This window comes from Urocitellus parryii, chromosome 6 (genome assembly GCF_045843805.1).
Source record: "Urocitellus parryii isolate mUroPar1 chromosome 6, mUroPar1.hap1, whole genome shotgun sequence".
Taxonomy (NCBI): Eukaryota; Metazoa; Chordata; class Mammalia; order Rodentia; family Sciuridae; genus Urocitellus; species Urocitellus parryii.
In genome coordinates, this window is record NC_135536.1 from 71601944 (window position 1) to 71623276 (window position 21333).

The 21333-nt window shown below is 32.8% G+C and overlaps 2 protein-coding genes across 5 annotated transcripts in view; one reads left to right on the forward strand and one right to left on the reverse strand.

Annotated features, from left to right (window-relative positions):
* The window catches only part of Rtn1 (reticulon 1), a 375661-nt gene that overhangs the window by 63306 nt on the left and 291022 nt on the right, over positions 1 to 21333 (forward strand). For 3 of the 4 annotated variants that reach the window (XR_013343701.1, XM_077799488.1, XM_077799489.1), the window contains exon 5: positions 17082 to 17149. The gene's annotated coding sequence lies outside the window, so the exon portion shown is untranslated. Of the gene's footprint in view, positions 1 to 10148; positions 10291 to 17081; positions 17150 to 21333 lie in introns of those variants that run through there. The other variant, XR_013343702.1, reaches the window with a different exon arrangement.
* Positions 1 to 21333, reverse strand: part of Lrrc9 (leucine rich repeat containing 9) — an 80373-nt gene that overhangs the window by 39642 nt on the left and 19398 nt on the right. Inside the window, exons 8-15 of the mRNA XM_026410053.2 lie at positions 18787 to 18983; positions 17426 to 17557; positions 14499 to 14675; positions 14040 to 14157; positions 9378 to 9510; positions 7275 to 7397; positions 6131 to 6246; positions 3106 to 3318 (exon numbers count right to left, since the gene is read on the reverse strand). Coding sequence (XP_026265838.1) covers positions 3106 to 3318; positions 6131 to 6246; positions 7275 to 7397; positions 9378 to 9510; positions 14040 to 14157; positions 14499 to 14675; positions 17426 to 17557; positions 18787 to 18983 — 1209 coding nt within the window. The remainder of the gene's footprint in view (positions 1 to 3105; positions 3319 to 6130; positions 6247 to 7274; positions 7398 to 9377; positions 9511 to 14039; positions 14158 to 14498; positions 14676 to 17425; positions 17558 to 18786; positions 18984 to 21333) is intronic.

Below are 21333 nucleotides of genomic sequence, written 5' to 3' on the forward strand. Positions count from 1 at the left end.
AATTCATTCATTTTGAACCCCTAAAACTTACCTCACTGCTTGAAACAGCAAATTTTCAGTAAATTATAGGTAAATAAATCAATGCAAAAGCCAAACTTATAATTGAGAACTCTAAGTTTTAGGGGTTTTTATTTGGTTTGGCTTGATTTTGATATTTCTTAAGGAGACAAGGTATTTCTACATGACACTATTTTACTATGTGTAAGTGGTGGTACAAAGGAAGAAGTGCAAGGGCTATTGATGTCTAAATTTTTTTGTAACATCTAATCTTCTTACTAGAAGACAGGAATTTGCTGACTTTTAAGCAGCATAGGCAAATTTAAGAAGAAAATCTTATCTATTCATATATCATGGGAATTGATCAAATAAATGTAGAATCAGGTAGGTCACAAGAAGGCCAACGTATTATAAAGTCTTATACTCTCCATTTTTTATTTTGGCTTGGAACAGCAACTTTCTACTGCTATGTTTAAATTTTTATTTAATTGCTTTAAACTCAGAAATACATATTGTGGAAACTCAATCAAATCAGAGAACACTATTTTTTTAATCATTTCATTACTAAAACTTTATTATAAAATCTATCACTTATATATTAAATCTTGACATAATAGTAGAAAAATAATAGTTTCTGAGTACTTCCAGTCTGAAGATTGTTCTTATAATCACTATTCTGTACATATATGATAAAGAAGGTGATATTACTATCATGTTATAAAGTTTTTCCTCCTTTTATAATGATAACTGGCTTAGGTAAAGACTTATTCACCACTTTATACCCTAGTAGGATGGTGATGAGGTAATTTCATCAATGAAATCCCATAAACTTCTTAAAACAGATTCTTTCCTGAATATTTCAGAAGCAGACTTAAAACAATTGACTTTGTTTATTTTAGCAAAGTACTTTACATTCTCTTTCTGCTTTATACAGTCACTTGAGAAAAATTTGTCCTCTTAAACAATGGATCTGGAAATGTGAGAATGGAGCAATATGGTTGATTTGCAAGATTAAAAATATAATTTCTGTGTTTTAACCTGTATCTCAGCTTTCACTGCACGTTTAGAAATATAGTGTCATTTAGAAATAACTTTTCTCCTCAAGACACATCAATTTTTTTATTACTTCTGCAGGATGAAGCAAATGATCAACTTTCTCTGTAAGAACCAATGCCATTTGTAAATATATTCTTTTTAATTTTAATCAAGTATCTACAGGGTATCTAGTGTGTGCCAGGTATTGTGTTAGGTATTAGTGGAGTTGATGCTAATCCACATAAGGTTTATACACATAAATTAGGAAAAGACATCCATCTTTTCCTCAAGGTGCTTTTATGTCTAGCTTTCTTTAAAAAAAATGCAACTATATGCCAGGTGTGGTGGTGCGTGACTATAATCCCAGCAGTTCAGGAGGCTGAGGCAGGAGGATCATGACTTCAAAGCCAGCCTCAGCAATGGCAAGGGGCTAAGCAACTCAGTGAGACCCTAAATAAAATACAAAATAGGAATGGGAATGTGGCTCAGTGGTCAAGTGCCCCTGAGTTCAATCCCTAATATCAAAAAAGAAAAATGCCACTATATGCTTTTGTTAGAACAATAAATTTTGCCAAAAGTTATTAGAAAAGAGTTGTATTAAATATAGCACTATATGATTTAAAAAGTGCTCCTCAGATGTGGACTTTATCTGCAATGTACCCTGTACAACCTTATGTTGTTCTCTTGATGCTGAGGACACTTGACTAGAAACAGTCTTTGCTTCTACAGAATTTATAGCATAGGAAAGACACAGAGCATAAAACAAAGAAATCTGGCCTGGGTTCAGAGGTAATAGAAGGCTTTAAACACTTAGTAAACATCTAAAAGATATATTTGAGTTAACTAGGAAAAGGGAGTAAGGGGAGATCAATATGGGAAGGACCAGTAAAGGCAGAAGCCTTGTGTTAGCTGAAAGCATGTATTGAAGAAATAAGCAAGAAGCTGAGCCTGGAGAAGTAAAGGGAAGATAAGGTGAAAGAATACTGGAAAAGTAGGCCTTGGGTGAGGCCATGAAAAATCTTATCAGCCTTATTAAGGATGCTAGTTTTAGTTTAGGCAATGGAAAGCCATGTAGATTTTAAGTAGGAGTGCTGAGAGGGGACTGAGGTGACATGATCAGATTTGTATTGTGAAAGGATTACTCCAGCTTCAACATGGAGAAGGAAGTCGGGACAGGATAGGATATCTGTTGCGTAACTTTAGAAGGCAACCCCTCTGCATTGAGGATTATCCAATTATATAGTGAATTCTTTCCAAAGGGCACTTAGTGGAATATAATGTGAATGGTGTCTCCTGTAGTTGTGCAATATTGCCATGGCAAAATGCAGAATGTGTGGTTAGAAGGTTATAGTAGTAATCTAGTAGATTATGATAGTTTGAACAGAGTGGTAGCAGCAGATCAGAAATTGACAGACCTGAAAGTCAGATATGGAAGTAGGCTTTTACTCATTAGAATTACCCCACTATGAAGTAAAAGTTGTTAACAAGTAACTCAAATTCTGTTAATAATTTTTTAAAGATAGAGGTCCCATTTTCTATTTGATTAATCCTAGAAATGGATTTGAAACTTATTTGCCTTCATCCTAATTATTTAAAGAGAGCTTTTAATTATTCAGAATAAAATCACTTGTTATTTGGAAAGCCACCTCAAGTGGTAATTGAGCATTAAATGTGGCTCGACTAAATTGAGATGTGGTGAGTGTAAAATATACTCCATAATTCAGATTTAGAAACTCTCATTAATGAATTTTCATGTTGATTACATGTGAAATGATAATATTTTATATGTTTGGGTTAAATAAAATATATTATTGAAATTGATTACTTTTAAAAGTCTTTCTTAACATAGCTACTAGAAATCTTAAAATTATGTATATAGTTGTCACAATTCTATTCAAGAGTACTAATCTAGTTTACTTAGAAGTAGAAGTCTAGACACTTTTAAATTAGACAGTATGATGCCTAACTAGCGCCATCAGGTAGGTAGTTTAGTATTGTTAGAATTCATATGCTAGATTCTGATTCTAAATTCAAGATTCCTGTCTCTTAAGTTTTGTTACTCTTAATACTCACCACAATATGACTGTAAATGTTAGTCTTGGCAAGGGAAAGTATTGTTTTATCATCCAAACTAATAAGTTTTGCTTGGGGCTTAATCTTGGGTTCCATTTTCATAACATCATCATCAACTTTCAAATCTTGGGACAATATTGATCCTTCTGAAATTTTTTTGCTTTCTTCTGGAATAACATTGTTGAATGAAGAAAATAAAGAGTGAGCCTTGACCTAAAAAATTATTAAAAATGTTGAAAAATTGGTTGCTGTATTTATCATTTTGAAAAACAATCTATGTAGAAAAGATGAATTGGCTTTCTTTCCATTATCAGCAATATCTACAATGATCAGAATCACAATAGAAAATCTGTAAGAGTAGCTTAAAACTATAGGCCAAGTATGGGTGTATCCATTCTCATTCACTAAAAATTTCTTAAAACTGGCAAAATGTAACTTCAAATTATTTTCTAACAATGGAAGGAGCTCTAACAAACGTACTAGAAATTGTGACACACAAATCAGAAGACAGACAAAGAACAAATAAGGGCAGAATATGACCTCTAACCAACACATGCAAGAGAGAATCACTTTGAAATCAGATCCAGAGAAACTTGATATTCAAAGTGAAAAACTAAAAAAGCAGGAGGATACCCTAGGTAATTACAGGAAACTAAGTAATTACAGTGAGAATTGTGAATGAATCAGCGAGAACTACATGAACAAACAGCTAGCTCTAGAAAAAAACAAAATAGTTTATCAGAAAATTTTTAAAAATCTGGGAGAATAAAGCATCTATAGAAAACAAGAGGGTAAACGTTTCAATGTTAAAGTAAATACAATCATAAAACTAAAAGTATACAATCAATGCTGAGAAAAAATAGATGGGCAGCAGATCAAATAAGCAATCTGGAAGCTAATATTGAGAAAATCTTCTAGAACAAAGAATTAATAAATGAAGATATAAGAGTAAAAGTGAAGACAGGGAGGGCTTAATAGAATGGAAGAGAAGAAATAAGAAACTAAGAGAAAAAAACTTCCCAGACGCGAATAAAGAATTAAATCACCAGATGAAAAGAGCCCGTTAAATGGCAAGCAGGATGATGGAGCTAAGGCCTTTGCTAACATAACTGAACAGTCATAAGAGTCATAGGTTTTTATGCATTTTCCTAAAATAATAAATCCCATTCATGATAGAAATATGTAAACATAAATGCTCAGAACTATCTTTAATAAGAAATAGTAAAGATCTATATAAAGATAACCACAAGGAAAGATCTACTCAATTAAATTATCAGGAGAAGCCCAATATTGCAAAGTGGTCAGTCAGTTGACCCCAAATTAAGTTTTAAATTCAATGCAATTTCAATAAAATCCTAGTAGGATTTAAAAATAGAACCTGACAAGGTGCTTCTAAATTTTATTTGAAAAAGAAAATGTTCAAGAATAGCCAAGAAACTTTTTTAAAAAAATGAGTGGGGGTCGGAGGATAAAAATTGCCTTGTCACATAACAAAACATATCATTCAAGGTTGTAATAACACAAACAAGTGTAGTAAAGTTCAAGATTAGGCAAAGTGATCAATGGAAGAGAATAGATATCCATAAATAGATTCCTTATATAAGAAAATAATTTTAATGATAAAGATGACATTTCAAAATACAGCAAAAGAGAATGCTTGACTAAGTAATCATTTTTAAGAAAATAATTTTGGATCACCCCTACCTAACATAATAAAAACAATTTCTAGATGGATTAAGAAAGCTAAACATTTTTAAACAAGCTATATGAACATTGAAAAAAATAAAGGAGAAAATTTTAATATCTGACAAACAACATAAAATTCAGAATCTACATAGGAAAAGATTGAGAGAGCTGACTCTTTAAAATTAACTTGTAAATTACTAAATTAAAATGACAAGTTTTTGTTACAAACAAAAGACAAGTGACAAAAGTATGTGTAACATATGTATACAAGATAAAAGATTAATAGCCAAAATGCATATAAGAATTTTTCCAAACAATGTGCAAGAGAGTCTAATAGAAAATGGTCTAAGGATATAACAGGTGATTCATAATACTATACATATTTTTAGTCCTAAAGAATAAAATGTCCTATTTTTTGCTCATCAGAGTGGAAGGGGAGGGAGAGGAGGGGGAGGAGGAGGGGGAGGGGAAGAGGGAGGAGGAAGAAGGAGGAGGAAGATAGGAGGAGGAGGAGGAGGAAGATAGGGGGAGGAGGAGGAAATACCCTGACAATATCTTATGTTGGTAAGGATGCAAATAAATAATCACTATCACACACTGTCAAAAATTTGTAAAATGGTCAAGTCTTTGTGGAAGGAATTTCAAAATATCTAACAAAATTTAAAATGAATGTATCCTTTGACTATCCAAGTTTTTTACAAATCTATCCTGTAGAGAAATTTCCACATGTATATAAAGATGCACCCACAATGTTTGCTGAAATAGTGTTTTAAATAGTAAAACCTAGATATAACCTATATATGTTATAACAGGTAACGAATAAATCAGAGTATTACTGGATGGTACGAAGTCACCAAAAGAATGAAGTATATATCTATATGTGCTAAAGTGAACTTAAGTCTGAAACATTGATTTTTAAAAGCAAAAAAAAAAATCACTTAAGACTTGGAACTTGATTCTACTAAATAAAATAGTATATGTTGTTATATATGGAAAATGCATAGAAAAAGAATTGAAAGCAAAACTGTTAGTAATGGATACACTGGTAAAAGGGAATGGTGGGCATAGAATGAAGGCAGATTTTTGTATTTATTTGTCTTTAATATAGTTTGAATCTTTCCCATTGATAATACAGTCTTATGTATTGAAAATATTTAGGTATTATAATGACTTGTTTTAAAAATTAATTACTTCACAGAATAACCATTATACATGCATACACACATGCACACACCCATATATATATATAGGATAAGCTTGGCATAACATTATTAGACTTCAAATTACTATTCTGTCCTCATTTAAGGAGTTCTTTTATAAAAAATGTAACAATTCATACCACTGTAATGTACTCAAATTCAACGATGTATTCTGGCAAGACAAGGTCATGATCAAATACAAACCACTTGCACTGCCGAAAGCCACAATCACAATTTCTTTGTCCCACAATAGAATCTAGAATAAAAACAAAACCAAGTGAAAAGTCTTCAAAATAAAACATCCTACACCTTTTCAACCTTACATAGAGTTATTAATAAGTTATTATCAATAGCTTCCAGAGTTTTTTTAAAAAAAACTTTCCATTCCCCCAAATAACATTTTTATTCTATAAATACTTACTATCATCCTTTCACTACATAAACTAAGGCTCAATTTTAATCATCTCTCTGCTCCTTTTTTATACTTTTACTTTAGTATTGAAAAATATGGCCATGTATTTTTTACAAATGTATTACTCTAAATCTACTGATAAAAGTTAATTTTTTTATCCCTTGAAAAATAATACATTTATATACACAAACACACATACACACATATACAATCAACCTTCCATACCCACATGTTCTGTACTCACGAATTCAAACAACTGCAGTCCAAAAATACTTTCAAAAAATTGCCTGTACTGAATGTGTATGGACTTTTTCTTGTCATTATTCCCTAAACAATACAATATAACAGCTATTTACATAACATTTGCATTGTATTAGATATTATAAGTAATATAGTGATTATTTAAAGTATAGGGGAAGGTTTCACAGTTTATTTGCAAATGTTATGCCATTTTATTTGTATTTTTGTGGGTGCTATGGATTGAACTCAGGGCCTTGCACATGTTAGGCAAATGCTCTACCACTGAAAGCAGCCCTCCACAGCATTTTATATAAGGAACTTGAGCATCCATGAGTTTTGGTATCTATCAGGTGAAGGTCCTAGAATAGGTTACTCACAGAGAGAGAGATAATCCTCTGTGTGTGTGTGTGTACACCTACAATATATAATTAAATTTTGCAAAAATAAACTATGCATGCAGAAAAATAAATGTCTTGAGGTATGGAATAGAAAAATTAGTAGCCAGAAATAAATGTTTTTTACAAAGTTTACAAATCTCATTAGGTGGATTTTAAATTTTAAGTATGTGCATTAAATATAAATGCTTTGAATTCAGAGTAATGAAAGCATATTTCTTTTTATGGCAGACATACTTAGTAAATATTTCCGGGGAACGAACACTGAGTTAACCATTGGATAGTTGGCTTGATTGATAACTTCTTGTTCCCGAGCCTGAACACTCTGGCCAAGAAAAACTTTCGTAATGAGGAGGATGCCTAAATATGAAAAAACATAAATCACTTTTAACAAGAAATAACCTTAATTGACTTGATATATGTTGTAAAGGCAGAGATACTGCATAGCGTAAAGCACATAGTTGATATAAAATAGGAGCTCAATAAATATTTGTTGAATAAACAAATTGGTTATAAGAGAATCCTGTGATTATGCCAAGCAAGGCTTTATAGAAAAGAAACACTTAACAAGACCATGTCTCAAAATAAAATATAAAACGTGTTGGGGATGTGGCTCAGTGGTTGAACACACCCTGGGTTCAATCCCTGGTGCCTCTCAAAAAAGAAAAGAAAAAGAAAGAAACAACATAATAATTTAGCATTTTTTAATTAAGTAGTCTAAAATAAGAGGTTTTTTGGTTGTTGTTGTTAAATGAGTAAAATTCATCTCTGTGTCAAGTAACACCTGGCATGTACCTTAAATCCATAGAAGACATCAAGTATGCATCTACTGAATGGATAATCATTTCTTTTCCCTTTAGATTCTTATGATCCTTAGAATTCAATTCACTAAACATGAATCCCCGAGAATCAATGAATCTGAAAATAATTTCTAATCACTGTGCATAAAACATTCAAATGTTTTATTACTATGTACAAGATATTAAATATAAATTGCGAGAACTTAGTTTTTTTCCTTTGTGTGTGTTAATGTATATACATGTACATGTGTGTGTGTGTGTGTGGCACTGGAAAAGTTCTATGACTAAGTTACACCTCAGTCCTTTTTTAATTTTTATTTTGAGACAGGATCTCACTAAATTACTGAGTCTGGCTCTGAACTTGCAGTTCTCTTGCCTCAGCCTCCTGAGTAGTTGAAATTACTGGTATACATCACTGTGCCTGGCGTCATGAGATTTTTTTTAAAGATGGAAACAGAGAAGAATGATAAAAAGCAGCAAAATACACATCATTTAATTCAACATGAATCACTTTAGCAGAGCTATAGTTTGGAATCTAGAATGTCATTTTTACGGAATTACATTTATGAGTATCCTATATTCAGTAGGTTTGATGGTTAAGACCAAAGAATAAATGCCCCTTACTCCCTGATCTCATCTAGTCTCCCTATCATAATTTATTTGGTACTACTTATTAATATTTCATGTTTATAGTCCTTATGAAAATTGTAATTTTACATTTATTTATGTGATTATTAATTTTTGTAACCACCATAAAGAAGAAACTGTCTGGTTTGCATAGACTGTATCCCTATGACCTACCTGTGCCTAGCACAAAGTAAGTATTCCATAAATACTTGTAGAAGTAAAGATAGAACAGTGGAAGAAAGTGAAGCAAGAGAGAATAGGATAACTGTGAGTAAACTCAGAAATGTCTTATAAACTGATTCTTGTACTTATATAATTACATTATGTATTTATGCTACAAATAAAGTAGGTAATTGTGAATAAATTAAAATACCAAAACTCTTAACTTCTATAAGACAACTTATAAAGTAATACGTACATTTCACAATTTATCTATAGGTGGTTTTAAATTAGACCAGGTTTTTTTATCATCTTATATTATAATGATTCAACACATGAATAAATCATACCTTCTAGAGTGCTCTGATTATAATATATACAGTGCAAATTCTGTTTTCTCTTTCTTGTGAGTTTGGTGTATATTTAACATATATATGTTGAGTTTATTTTTATGACACAACATAATGAACAAAAAGCAGGCTGTGTAAAATATATGCGAGTTGGATTAAATATCTGAGTAACAAATGGGTCTCTTCCTACTGATGCTGACACATAATAATCACTCATTAAGTATTTGTTGACAGTGTGGCTAACCTAATGAATGAGAAAATTATGCATTACTACTTTGATAAATATCAAAATGGTTTGAAGAAAATCTCTTGGGTTGATAAAAGCAAGTATAAAAAGGTTATGAAAGTAATGCATTTGAAGACTTAGAACTTAACAGTTTAGAGACACTGTATGTTTGTATTACCGTGTCTGAAGAGCTCATGCTCAAGAGAGTTTTTCTTCTCATCTTTGTACTTTTGCTGTAGAAACTCAATTCGAGGACACTCACACAAACTTAGGCTATTAGCAAGAATAACAGCTTCTTTTCTGAGAGGCAGCTGCAAAGAAAATACAGTTGACTTTTTACAAAATTGATAATACTTTGACTTCAATACAGATGGCTTAGTATTTTATGTTTATGTTTGGGCAAAGAAACCTACAGGGTAGATTCATTGAAAAGAAATAGATAACCTCCAGGTGCAACTTCATTCTGCAAAGTCATTTAAATATTGTAAGTTCATATGCAAATAGATTTATTAAAAAGTGATAAAGAACAAAATTTGTTCCTGGAAAAGCAGCAAGGTCAAGATTGAGAACACTTTTGGTGCAGGGGCAACAGCTTTCAGTGAGTACTCTACTAGCAATCTTGTTAACTCCAAAAACAAAGTCCTGTGAGAATGAGATATTACATCAGTGAAGGCTTTATTTACATAATAATTTTTTGGTCTAATAACCTACATTGTTTTCCAGAAACAAAACATTTCTTATTGTGCTTATGCATGGAAATTCTAGTTTGCATTGTGACTAGTTTTAATTTCTTAACTTGAAGGAAGAGTTGTTTGCCACAGGGAAAAAGAAGGAAATAGCATTTTATTAAAAAGAAACATGACACTGAGTTGTTTAGGAGAATCGCAATGCTTCATTTGGAACATTTAATCTATCTGGTAACAGGGTTTTGTTTTGTTTTGTTTTTCAGCAGCACTGGGGATTGATCCCAGGACCTCACACAAGCTAGGCAAGTGCTCTATGATTGTGCTACACTGAAGCTAGTGTCCTCTGTACTCCAGCCAGCCCTCTACCTTACAAAGACAGCCAACCAAAGCCAAATCCCTCATTTAAACTATTTACACAGCTGTCTATTGACTCAGAGTCCATCTCAGAATGCAAAACATATGTATTTATCTTTACTCTTTGGATGAATCTCATGGCATAGAAATCTAGCATATCTGATCTTCTATAGGTTTCTCAGTAATGGTTCCCCCATTTCTAGGATTTCACATTGAGAGGAGTTGATAATATTTCAAGAAAGGAATCTCTATACTGCTTTCCAGATTAGCTACACCAATTTGCAGTCCCACCAGCAATGAATGAGTGTGCCTTTTTCCCCACATCTTGCCAACACTTTTTGTTGCTTGTATTCTTGATAACTGACATTCTGACTGGAGTGAGATGAAATATTAGAGTTGTTTTGATTTGCATTTCTCTAATTACTAGAGATGTTGAAAGATTTTCTCATATATTTCTTGATTGATTGTATATCTTCTTCTGAGAACTGTCTGGTCAGCTCCTTAGCTCATTTATTGATTGGATTATTTGGGTTTTAAGTTATTTGGGGTTATTTTTAAGTTATTTTTGGTTATTTGGGTTTTAAGGTTATTTTGGTATTAAGTTTTTTGAGTTCTTTATATATCCTGGAGATTAATATCTGATGTGTGTGTGGCAAAAATATGCTCCCAAAATGTAGGCTCTCTCTTTACCACATTGTTTTCCTTTGCTGAGAAGAAGTCTTTTAGTTTGAATCCATCCCATTTATTGATTTGTGATTTTATTTCTTGCACTTTCAAGGAGTCTTACTAAGGAAGTTGGGGCCTAATCTGACATGATGAAGATTTGGGCCTACTTTTTCTTCTATTAGGCATAGGGTCTCTGGTCTAATTCCCAGGTCCTTGATCCACTTTGAGTTGAGTTTTTTGCATAGTGAGATATTAGGGTTTATTTTAATTTTGCTGCATATGGATTTCCAGTTTTTCCAGCACCATTTGTTGAAGAGGCTATCTTTCTCCAATGTGTGTATTTTGGCACCTTTGTCTAGTATGAGATAACCATATTTATGTGGGTTTGTCTCTGTGTCTTCTATTTTGTACATGTCTATTTTGATGCCAAAACCATCCTGTTTTTGTTATTATAGCTTTGTAGTATAGTTTAAGGTCTGGTATAGTGACGCCTCCTGCTTCACTCTTCTTGCAACCACCATTTGACTCAGCTATCCCTCTCCTTGGTCTATACTCAAAGGACTTAAAAACAGCATACTACAGGGACACAGCCACATCAATGTTTATAGCAACACAATTCACAATAGCCAAACAGTGGAACCAACCTAGATGTCCTTTTATAGATGAATGGATAAAGAAACTGTGGTATGTGGCTTAGCAGTAGAGTGCTCTCCTTGCATGTTCGAGACTCTGGTTCGATCTTGAGCACCACATAAAAATAAATAAGTGAAATAAACGTATTGTGTCCAACTACAACTAATATATATATAGTGAAATAAGTGAAATAAGCCAATCTCAAAAAACCAAAGGCCAAATGTTTTCTCTGATAAGTGGATGCTAATCAATAATGGGGGGGGGGCATGGGATGAGTGGAGGAACTTTGGATTGGCCAAAGGGGAGGGAGGGGGAAGGGGAGGGGGGCAAGCGGATAGGAAAGATAGTGGAATGAGACAGACATCATTGCCCTAGGTACATGTATGATTGCACAAATGTTGTGACCCTACTTTGTGGGCAACTAGAGAGGTGAAAAATTGTGCTCCATTTGTGTACAATGAATCAAATAGTATTCTGCTGTCATGTATAACTGATTAGAACAAATAAATAAAAAATTAATAAAATTCCAAAAATTATTTCAAGAAAGAAGGGCAGATCAGTCAACTTTAAACTCATGGTAGTGTATGTTAAGAGGTAAGACATGTAACAAAAAGGAAACAATGACAGGACAATTACAAAAATAGGAGAGCAATAGTGAAATCTCATGAGTGCCAAAGGAGAGTTTGAAAGGGAGAGAGCTCATACAAGAGAATGTAAGTACAATCAATAGCATCAAATGTTTCATACAATAATGATAAAATATAAAAACTGGTCCAAGAACTTTTGGGGTAATTTTAATAATACATTTTATTTAATCTAATATAACTAAAATATTATCATTTATGACCAAAATTTTAGTCCTTTTTCTTCAATAAGTTTTTGAAAATTGGTGGGTGTTTATTTCACACTTATTAGACTCTCACATAGACTATACTTATTTCTAATGCTCAGGTGGCTGTTCTAGCGAACTCAGCAGCACAGAGAACTATTGGGAGAATTAAAATAGATAGTTCATCTCATTTAGGAGATGCAGGAGATGAAGCACTCAACACAGTCTGGTGGGTACAAAACACACAGGAAGTGTTATTTCTGTCTTTCCCCACCGTCTTTAACAAGATGGTTTATAATTTTCAGAAGTGAATATGAACACTTTGTCTTTAAGACCCTGAATTCCTCACCTCTTATTTACCTTCCAGAGAGTACAAGAGCATTTTTACCACCATCATCCAGCCAGAAGTATCACATCTCTGGCCTGAGCTGCCACAATAGTACTCCCACATAGTGCCCTGCCATGTCTGCCCCAACTCCCTCCATTCTCCACTGAGCAGTCAGAATGCATTTTTTATTGTGACAAACTATAACAAGGTAAAATTCACCATTTTATTTATTTAAGCACATAACCCTGTGGCATAGGTATGTACATATTACTGTGCAACCATCACACCACTATTCAACTCCAGATTTTTTCATTATTCCAAACTGAAACTCTATATCCTTCAAACACTAAACCCCCATTCTCTCATCTCTCCCAGTCCTTGGTAACATCTATTCTACCTCTGTCTCTAGATTGGCCTATCCTAAGTAGTTCATATACATGGAATTATGCAATATTTTCATTCTGGCACCCAGCATATTTCATTTACCAAAATGTTTTCAAGTTTCTTCCATATTATAGCATGCATCAGTATTTTGAGTATCATTAGCTGAATAACTTTCCATTACTTGTATATGCCACCTTTGTTTATCCATTCATCCGTGGACACACATTTGGGTTGTTTTTACTCTTGGCTATTTGAATAGTGATGCTATGAACACTGGTGTACAAGAATCCAAAAACTTTTGAATGCATTATTTCACTAAATCCTACCAACAACTCTGCAAAATAGATAGCAATATTATTCACATTTTACAGCTAGGAAGAAATAGGCACAGAGATGTGAAGTCAAAGCTGGTGAGTAGTAAGGCCATAATTCAAATGCAGCATGATATGAAAAGGATTGGAAAGCACTGTTCTATGAAGATGTGCTATTGCTGCTTCATTAAGAGGGTGGAGGACTGAGAAAAGCAATGTGGGAAAGTGAAGTAAAAGAAATGGTGGCAGTAAAAGGAAAGATAAACCAGGATGATAGCTAGAAAGCACAGTAGAGTTAAGGTAATGATTATTTAAATATAGAGAAGACCCTGGAGAGTTTACAATAGATTAAAGATTCACAATGGATTTATAGCCAATTAAAGGATATTTCAAAAATCATCAAAAAAGGATCACAACATAAAAATAAGATGCCTAGAGGGATTAAGCAGAATCAGGCAGATAAAGTGATTAATGGATTTACTATGCTTTAATCCAAAAAGGAAAGATGCTATATTTTCTATGATGTCATTAAGCTTGTGAAACAGCAGACGTTTGCTATAAATATGGATGAAAGGATTGGGAATCATGCTTAACCAGTGGCAGATTTGCACTTATTAAGAAGAAAGCATTGTTCTAAGTGACATGCTACCTTGCTTGTCTCACTCTCTTTGAATCCTTTTTCAAGAATTTGTAGCAGATGCTTTTTCTTCACCATAACTTCAGGATCAAAAACATAAAAAAGGCACTCCAGCATCTTGCGATAAGTCCTTAAGAATAATTGAAACAGAAAATTTTTTAAAAAAAGGTAGAGAATTGATTTCACAAATGTTTAGTCATAGATAACCCAAAAGTGTATCCATGGGGATATATTCTGTTCACAATGGATATTCCAGGGTCATTATTAATACCTCCACCCTACTACTCTTACTCTCAAAAGGAGGCCCAATGTGGATAAATTATGAGGTCATCCTACCCATGGAAGATGCACTAAGAGGAAGTGTTTACTAAAAGGGTATATCATCAATATTGTTGACTTTTAAAATAAAAAATTTTTACAAACTAAAGCCAGACTTTTAAAAATTGTTCATTATGAAATTTAACTTCTTACTCTGAATCATGCATGCTTTCGTGATCCAAAAACTTTTGAAATTTCTCTTCAAATTTTAGTCTCAGAATACGGTTGTTAACTTTAATGACACGTTTTACTTTTACTCCTGTAACACCATAAGTTCTGAAGTCCCATGTACAGAAGCGTGATAGAATTAATTCATAGCAGGAATTAAACCTATGTGAGAATACAAAAAAAAATACATGAAGAAAATAACAGATTTTCCTTAAAATACTTAAGAACACAAAGTTACATATAATAAGAGTTATGGCTTTTATTTTATGTTTTTTTGCTAAAGACATAGAGTAGGGGCTGGGGTTGTGGCTCAGTGGTAGAGTGCTCGCCTGGTACCTGCAAGGCCCTGCATTCGATCCTCGGCACCACATAAAAATAAATAAAATAAAGGTAACTGTGTCCAGCTACAACTAAAACATAAATATTTTTTAAAAAGACATATTTTGGTTCAATCTGGGCATACTGATTCAGTCAATAAAAGGATGCTAAATTTTCAAATACAGTTTAAAAAACCTCTTTTATTATTATTATATATTTCTTTGACCTAAAAGGCATGTTAGTTGAGTAATCCTCCCTTCCTGAAACTGCTTTTAGGGTTCAGTGAAACCTACCTGTTCCTGGATTTCCTCTTATTCACTGCCCCTTCACAGTTTTCTTTGCTGATCCTTTTTTAAAAATCAATCTCTCTCTCTCTCTCTCTCTCTCTCTCTCTCTCTCTCTCTCTCTCTCTCTCTCTCTTTAATGCTAAGGATTGAGCCCATAGCTTTAGCATGCTAGGCAAGCATACTATCATTGAGCTACTCTCCTAATACTCTGCCAGACTTTTAAATGTTGGGTTTCCTCAGAGACCAATATTTGGCTTTCTTATTTCCACAAACACTCTTCCTAGATAACTTCATTTGGTTCCTTTGTTTTATATACATGATAATAAATTACAACATTTTATTTCTAACTTAACTGGATATGCCCAGACTTGAATATCCAGCTACCTACTTGGTAGATCCACTCTCCACTCATGTAAGATGTCTTTTAAATCTAACTTATCCATCACCAGATCCTAAACATGCTCCTCCCATTTCAGGATATGGCACAACAATGTTTAGCTTAGGTCAAAGTCTTATCAATATCTAGTTCTGCATATTAATTTATGTCTCCCCGTAAAATATCATGCTTAATATAATCCTCTTTCCTTATCACACTGCTACCATCCAAGTCCAAGTCACCACTATGTCTCAGTTGGACTACTGCAATAATTTCTTAACTGGGGATATAGAAGTAAAAGAGGCAGTCTTTCTGCCTCTATTAGTCCCCTATTCCAAGGGAAGTAGATACAAAATGTTAGTAAATCTAAAAGTAAAATAATTTATCAACTGATAAGAGCTCTAAAAAAAGAAAGGCTTGAATGTAGAGAGAGCCCTACTTAAGATCAAGTCTTTGGGATGATCTTTCAGATAAGATAGTTGGCTTGAGAGGAAGAGGAGGAGAAGGAGGAGGAGGGGCCAGTTATGGGAAAATCCCAAGAACAAGTATGTACTGGAGTGCTTGTTAGCTCTCTGCTTCCCTCACCTGGTCAATTATAAGATTATAATCCTGTTTTTTAAAGTAGGACTGAAAAATTGAAAAATTAAATTATTTTGACAAGGAAGTAAGTGATTCTGAATGGAATATATTTGCCTTCAATGACATGTCTAGGTCCTTACCTATATAATCAGGGTCAGCATGAGTTAAAGTCACAGAAGTGGGCTTTCCTGTGGGTGATTTCTCCATGACCCTAATATCTGAATTCCTAGTCTACCTGTTTTACTAACAAATATTTACTTAGTGTACCCAGGAACTGACTATCATTCCTCTCTTAGAATTGAGAAATGATTTTCTCAAACCAAACCAATACCCAGAGGAGATCACAGTATGTTAGAAGTGATAATAAGGGTGAAGAATGCAAAGTTATACTGGGTAAAGGAAGCAGAGCAAAACCATTTACATGGTATCATGCATTCTTTAAGAATAGTTAAGCACACAGTTTATCTGAATCAAAAAGGTTAAAAGGACTGACGGTAATTTAGAGACATTGAATCTTTCCCTATAGGTAGAAGGTCTGAATGCAATTTGGAAGGTGGCAAATACTACAAAGGTTTTTGTTTGGTTTGTTTTTAACAGAGTATTTTCTAATTGATTAACAAATTCTGATAACCTGCTACATGCAGCAATGATATACTATTAAAATGTCTTCAACCTTGGCTTATGGCAATAGTGTAAGCAGATAAACATAGAGGTAAGAAAATAAGTGTTATGATTTAGATATGAGGTATCTCCTAAAAGTTCATGTGTGAGACAATGAAAGAAACTTTAGAGGTGAATGATTGTGTTAGGAGGATCTTAACCTAATTAGTGCATTAATACCCTGATAGGGATTAACTGGGTAGTAACTGTGGGCAGATAGGACTAGAGGATATAGGTCAATGAGGGAGTGCCTATGGGGTACATTTATGTCCTTGTTGAGCGGAGCTCTCTCTCTACTTCCTGGTAGCCATATCTTGAGCCTCTTACTTCCACCTTACTCTTCCATAGGATGTCCTGCCTTACCTCAGGCCCTGAGGAATGGAGTCAGCCATCTATGGACTGAGACCTCTGAAACTGTGAGCCCCAAAATAAACCTTTTCTCTTCTAAAATTGTTCTTGTCAGGTTTTTTTGCTATAGCAGCAAAAAAAAAAAAAAAAGACAACCCACCACCACCACTACCACCAACAACAAAAAAACCAAACTGACTAGTTTCAATTAGTAGCTGAATATGCTGTATGAGAAATGTTTTGAAAATAGGACATTTTTAAATTATAAATTGATATTCTGGTTGATGATCCTATGTACTTAAACTTATTTTTAAAAATCATACTTAAATTTCAAACAGATTTACCAGTCATCAGATCGAGTGCCTTCTTCAAAATGGATGTTTCCCACAGTCTCCAACTCAATTAGCAAAAATGGGATCAATAAGCCATGACTTTTCTTTTTTTGTTTTACTTCAATGCGATAAATTGCCTCAATTCTATTAAAGAAAAATAGATATATCAACTATTGGAATAATCTAAAAATCACGACACTAAAATTCACATAGCTTTTTAAAAAATGTTAAAATATATACTTCCCCTTTAAAAAGTATTTTTGTGGTTTTGTTTTATTTTTAGTGTGTTATAGTTATACATAATGGTGGGGTTCATTTTGGCATATTCTTATATGCAAATAACATAGTTTAATTCCATTTCAATCCCTAGTACTACTCCTTCCCTACCTTCCTCCCACCTCCTGATCCCCTTCCTCTACTGTATAGATCTTCCTTCTATTTATTTATTATTTTTAATTGATACATTAAATTTATGTATAAAATTGGGATGCATTGTGATATATTCATACATCACCTAGCATAATTTGGTCAGCTTCATTCTCCAGTTCTTCTTTCTTTCCCTCCCTCTCTCCCCCTTGGTTCCCACTTCTATTCTACTGATCTCCCTTTTGTTTTAGTGACTTCCCATTTTACTCTATTCATTTTCTCTTCCTCTTCACATACGAGAGAAAACTTGTTGTTAACTCTCATATTTAACTTGTTAAAAATTAAGTCCAGGATAGTCTATTTTTGGCAATTAAAATCACCTTGAAATTTATGAGCCTCAGAACAATAATTCCAGGGTGAAAAGACTGTCCTGGCTCTTATACTCCAGCTCTCAGATCTTAGACAAGTCATTTAACCTTTTTTATGCCTCAGTTAGATAGCAATGTTGATAGTACCTATATATTAAAAGGCTGTTTTGAGGATTATATGTAGAACTCTCAGTAAGAGATTCTAACATGCTGCCATTAAAATTATTATAGGGCAAACTCACTTAATATACTTACTACCTTAGCAAATAAAAATTATAAAAAGTAAGAACTATGAACTAAATAAGGACTATATATTTTCTTTTGCTGGGTCTCATCTATTTGGTGAGTTTTTGCACCAGTAATGCTTTATTGCTTTTAGTTTGGAGCCCCAAGAGCAACATCACACAGTCATTCAGAGAAAGCTCATTTATTCTAATTAAAAGCTGCAAAACAGTGTATGCCAGCTGTGAACCAATAATGCTTATATGTACAAGGAATGGGAACTAAGAACACATTTCATATTTTACTTCATACTATAATTCTTTCCCATCCTGAATAAGGGAACTGAGCTCAATTCATAGGCCCAAACATTCTTATTCTCATGTTTCAAATCTGAACTAGACAATTCATTAAACATACTCATCTAGTTTTTTGTTCCAGAATGTTACCCTTTCAGACAAGGCATTTAGTTTGGTCAGTATCTTCTGATGAAGAGTTGGGTCTTCTGTGACAGTTTCATGATTTTTTGGCTTTTCAACCTCAGTTAATTTATTGTTATTGAATCTATCGCTGTGCCCTTTGCCAGATCCTTTGAGTTCAGCCAGTTCCCGTTCCAACTGTTGAAAAAAAAAATGCCAGAGAGCAAAATAAAAATAAAACATGTCAAAGGCAAAGTCTGAATTCAGATTAATTTTCTAGTGAGATATAGCAAGCAGTCAACTTAAATTAACAACAATGAAATCTAGGTAATAAATAAGCCAAGCTTCATATACGAATGTCAAACACATGATTTCAACTTTGATGCAAGTTTGGTCAGCTAATTTCTCTTGAACAAATGTTGACCTTAGATACTTGAAATAGGACAGCTCTCAATTGAAAGAAATAGATTGTGAAATATTATTGAATTTGCTTATGCTGAAGACAAAGTAAAAATAAAAATAAATGCTGGTTTTGTTATAAATAAAAAATTAAATTTCAAATAATATAATTTTTAACATGTCTCCTTTTCAATTTTCAATATTTTTTCCAATTATGGGCTCTGGAAGAAAGGTTAACCATAAAAAAACCCCAAAGTTTGTACACAGCAGTACAGCAGTACACCATTTTCCGTTTGCATCAGTCCCCTTATGGCTCAAAACAGCAATGGTCTTTTTTTTTTTCAGATTTTGATATACTGTAGCTTTAGTTCATAATGAATTTTTTGCATTAACTTGGATATGTAAAAACATTGTACTAAATATTATTTATATTGATTACTTAGGCTTTGAGCACTCTCAAAATTTTGGACCCAAGGCAAGAGCTTCATTTAACTCACTCTAATTCCAACCTCATAGGATTTCAGGATAAATTGTACTGTACATAAAATAAAAAATTTATTCATTATGTATATTTCTTTTCTAAAACAGCTATATCTACCTATTGAAAACAAATTAGGCATATTTATAGAAGTGTCAATAATCTACATAATCAATAGCTATTGTTTTTTACATTTGAAGATTTTACTTAATAAAAGTGAAGCACTGTTAATCTGAAAATTAATCTTAAAACACTCTAAAATCTTAAACTTGTTGGCACATTTTAGATTTTAGATTTTCAGAGTAGAGATGTTCAGTAAAGCCTGTGTAAATATTCCAAATCTAAAACATTTTGATCCTGAGCATTTGGATAGGGGATATTCTACATTGTATGTGCATTTACATAAGGAAATGGAAAATATGACTTTCATACATTGTTTTTCTGTGCTTTTTATTCAAATAATTTAAATTTTTTATTAATGGTTTACTTTAAGAATATTTTTCTGATTATAAAAATTAAAACCTGCTCATTTAGAAAAAAAATTATAACTATTTCAAATCCTTTAATGGCTACATATTACTCTATCTTAAGAGTGACTTTTTTTCTCTTGTTAAACAGTCATGTAGATTCCAAGTTTTTCTTGTTATTAATAGCATAGTGATGAATAACCTCAGAATAGAGTGCTAGTAGTAGATTTACTAAGCCAAAGGCTGTGAGTATTCTTAGGCTGTTAATACATGTGACCTAAGTTACGTTCTCTTTGATGGTGTATTGTGTATCATGTTCACATTCACCAGCTGGCATTCTGTCTTGTACTTATGCTTTGATAGTTTTATAGGTAAAAATGTTTCTTGATATCTTAATTAGCACTTGGAAATTAATGACTGAACTCTTCTTTCAAGTGTTTATATAAAGTCTTTTTAAAATTTCTTCTCTTAAGTGCTATTTTATGTACTTTGCTCAGTTTTTATATTTGGATATTTACTTTCCATCTTGTTTCACTTATGAGTACTTTTTTACTAAGGATAAAATCCCTTTGTCCATCATGTTTGTCGAAAATATTTTTTTCAGATTATCATTTGCTGTTTAATTAAAATGCTTTTAAGTACAAAAATCATTTTACTTTGTTATAACTAATCTCCGTTTTGTTTCACTGTGATTTCTAGTATTCCTTTTTGGTAGGCTGAAGTGAGCTAAATACTTTATATATTTATTCTTGAATTTTTTCATGTTTTCATTTTTTACATTTAATCACCCCTGCCTCATTTACCTTTGGTAAAATAATACTAAGAACACAGCTCCCCTACTTCCACATAGCTTGACTATTTTTCTAATGCCATTTGTTGAACAATCTGTTATTTCTTTATATTTTTAAAATGTTCCATAAATTTTTATATATACAAGGGGGTTTTGAGGGAAATAATCCTATCCAGCTTAAAAAAGGAAATCCAACTTATTCTAGATAAAAGCCACTCATAATTTACTATTAAAGTATGGCTTGATTTAAAGTTCCCACTGTGTTGTATGGCTTAAAAGTATTCATAAAGGAATACCTTAGCACAAAAAAATAAGAAAATGAATTTTGAGCACAGCCTGCTGGTGTCTAAGAGAAATGCGGCTGAAATAAGTCTAAGGGTTCTCTATATCTCCAAATCACATTGAATCACATAG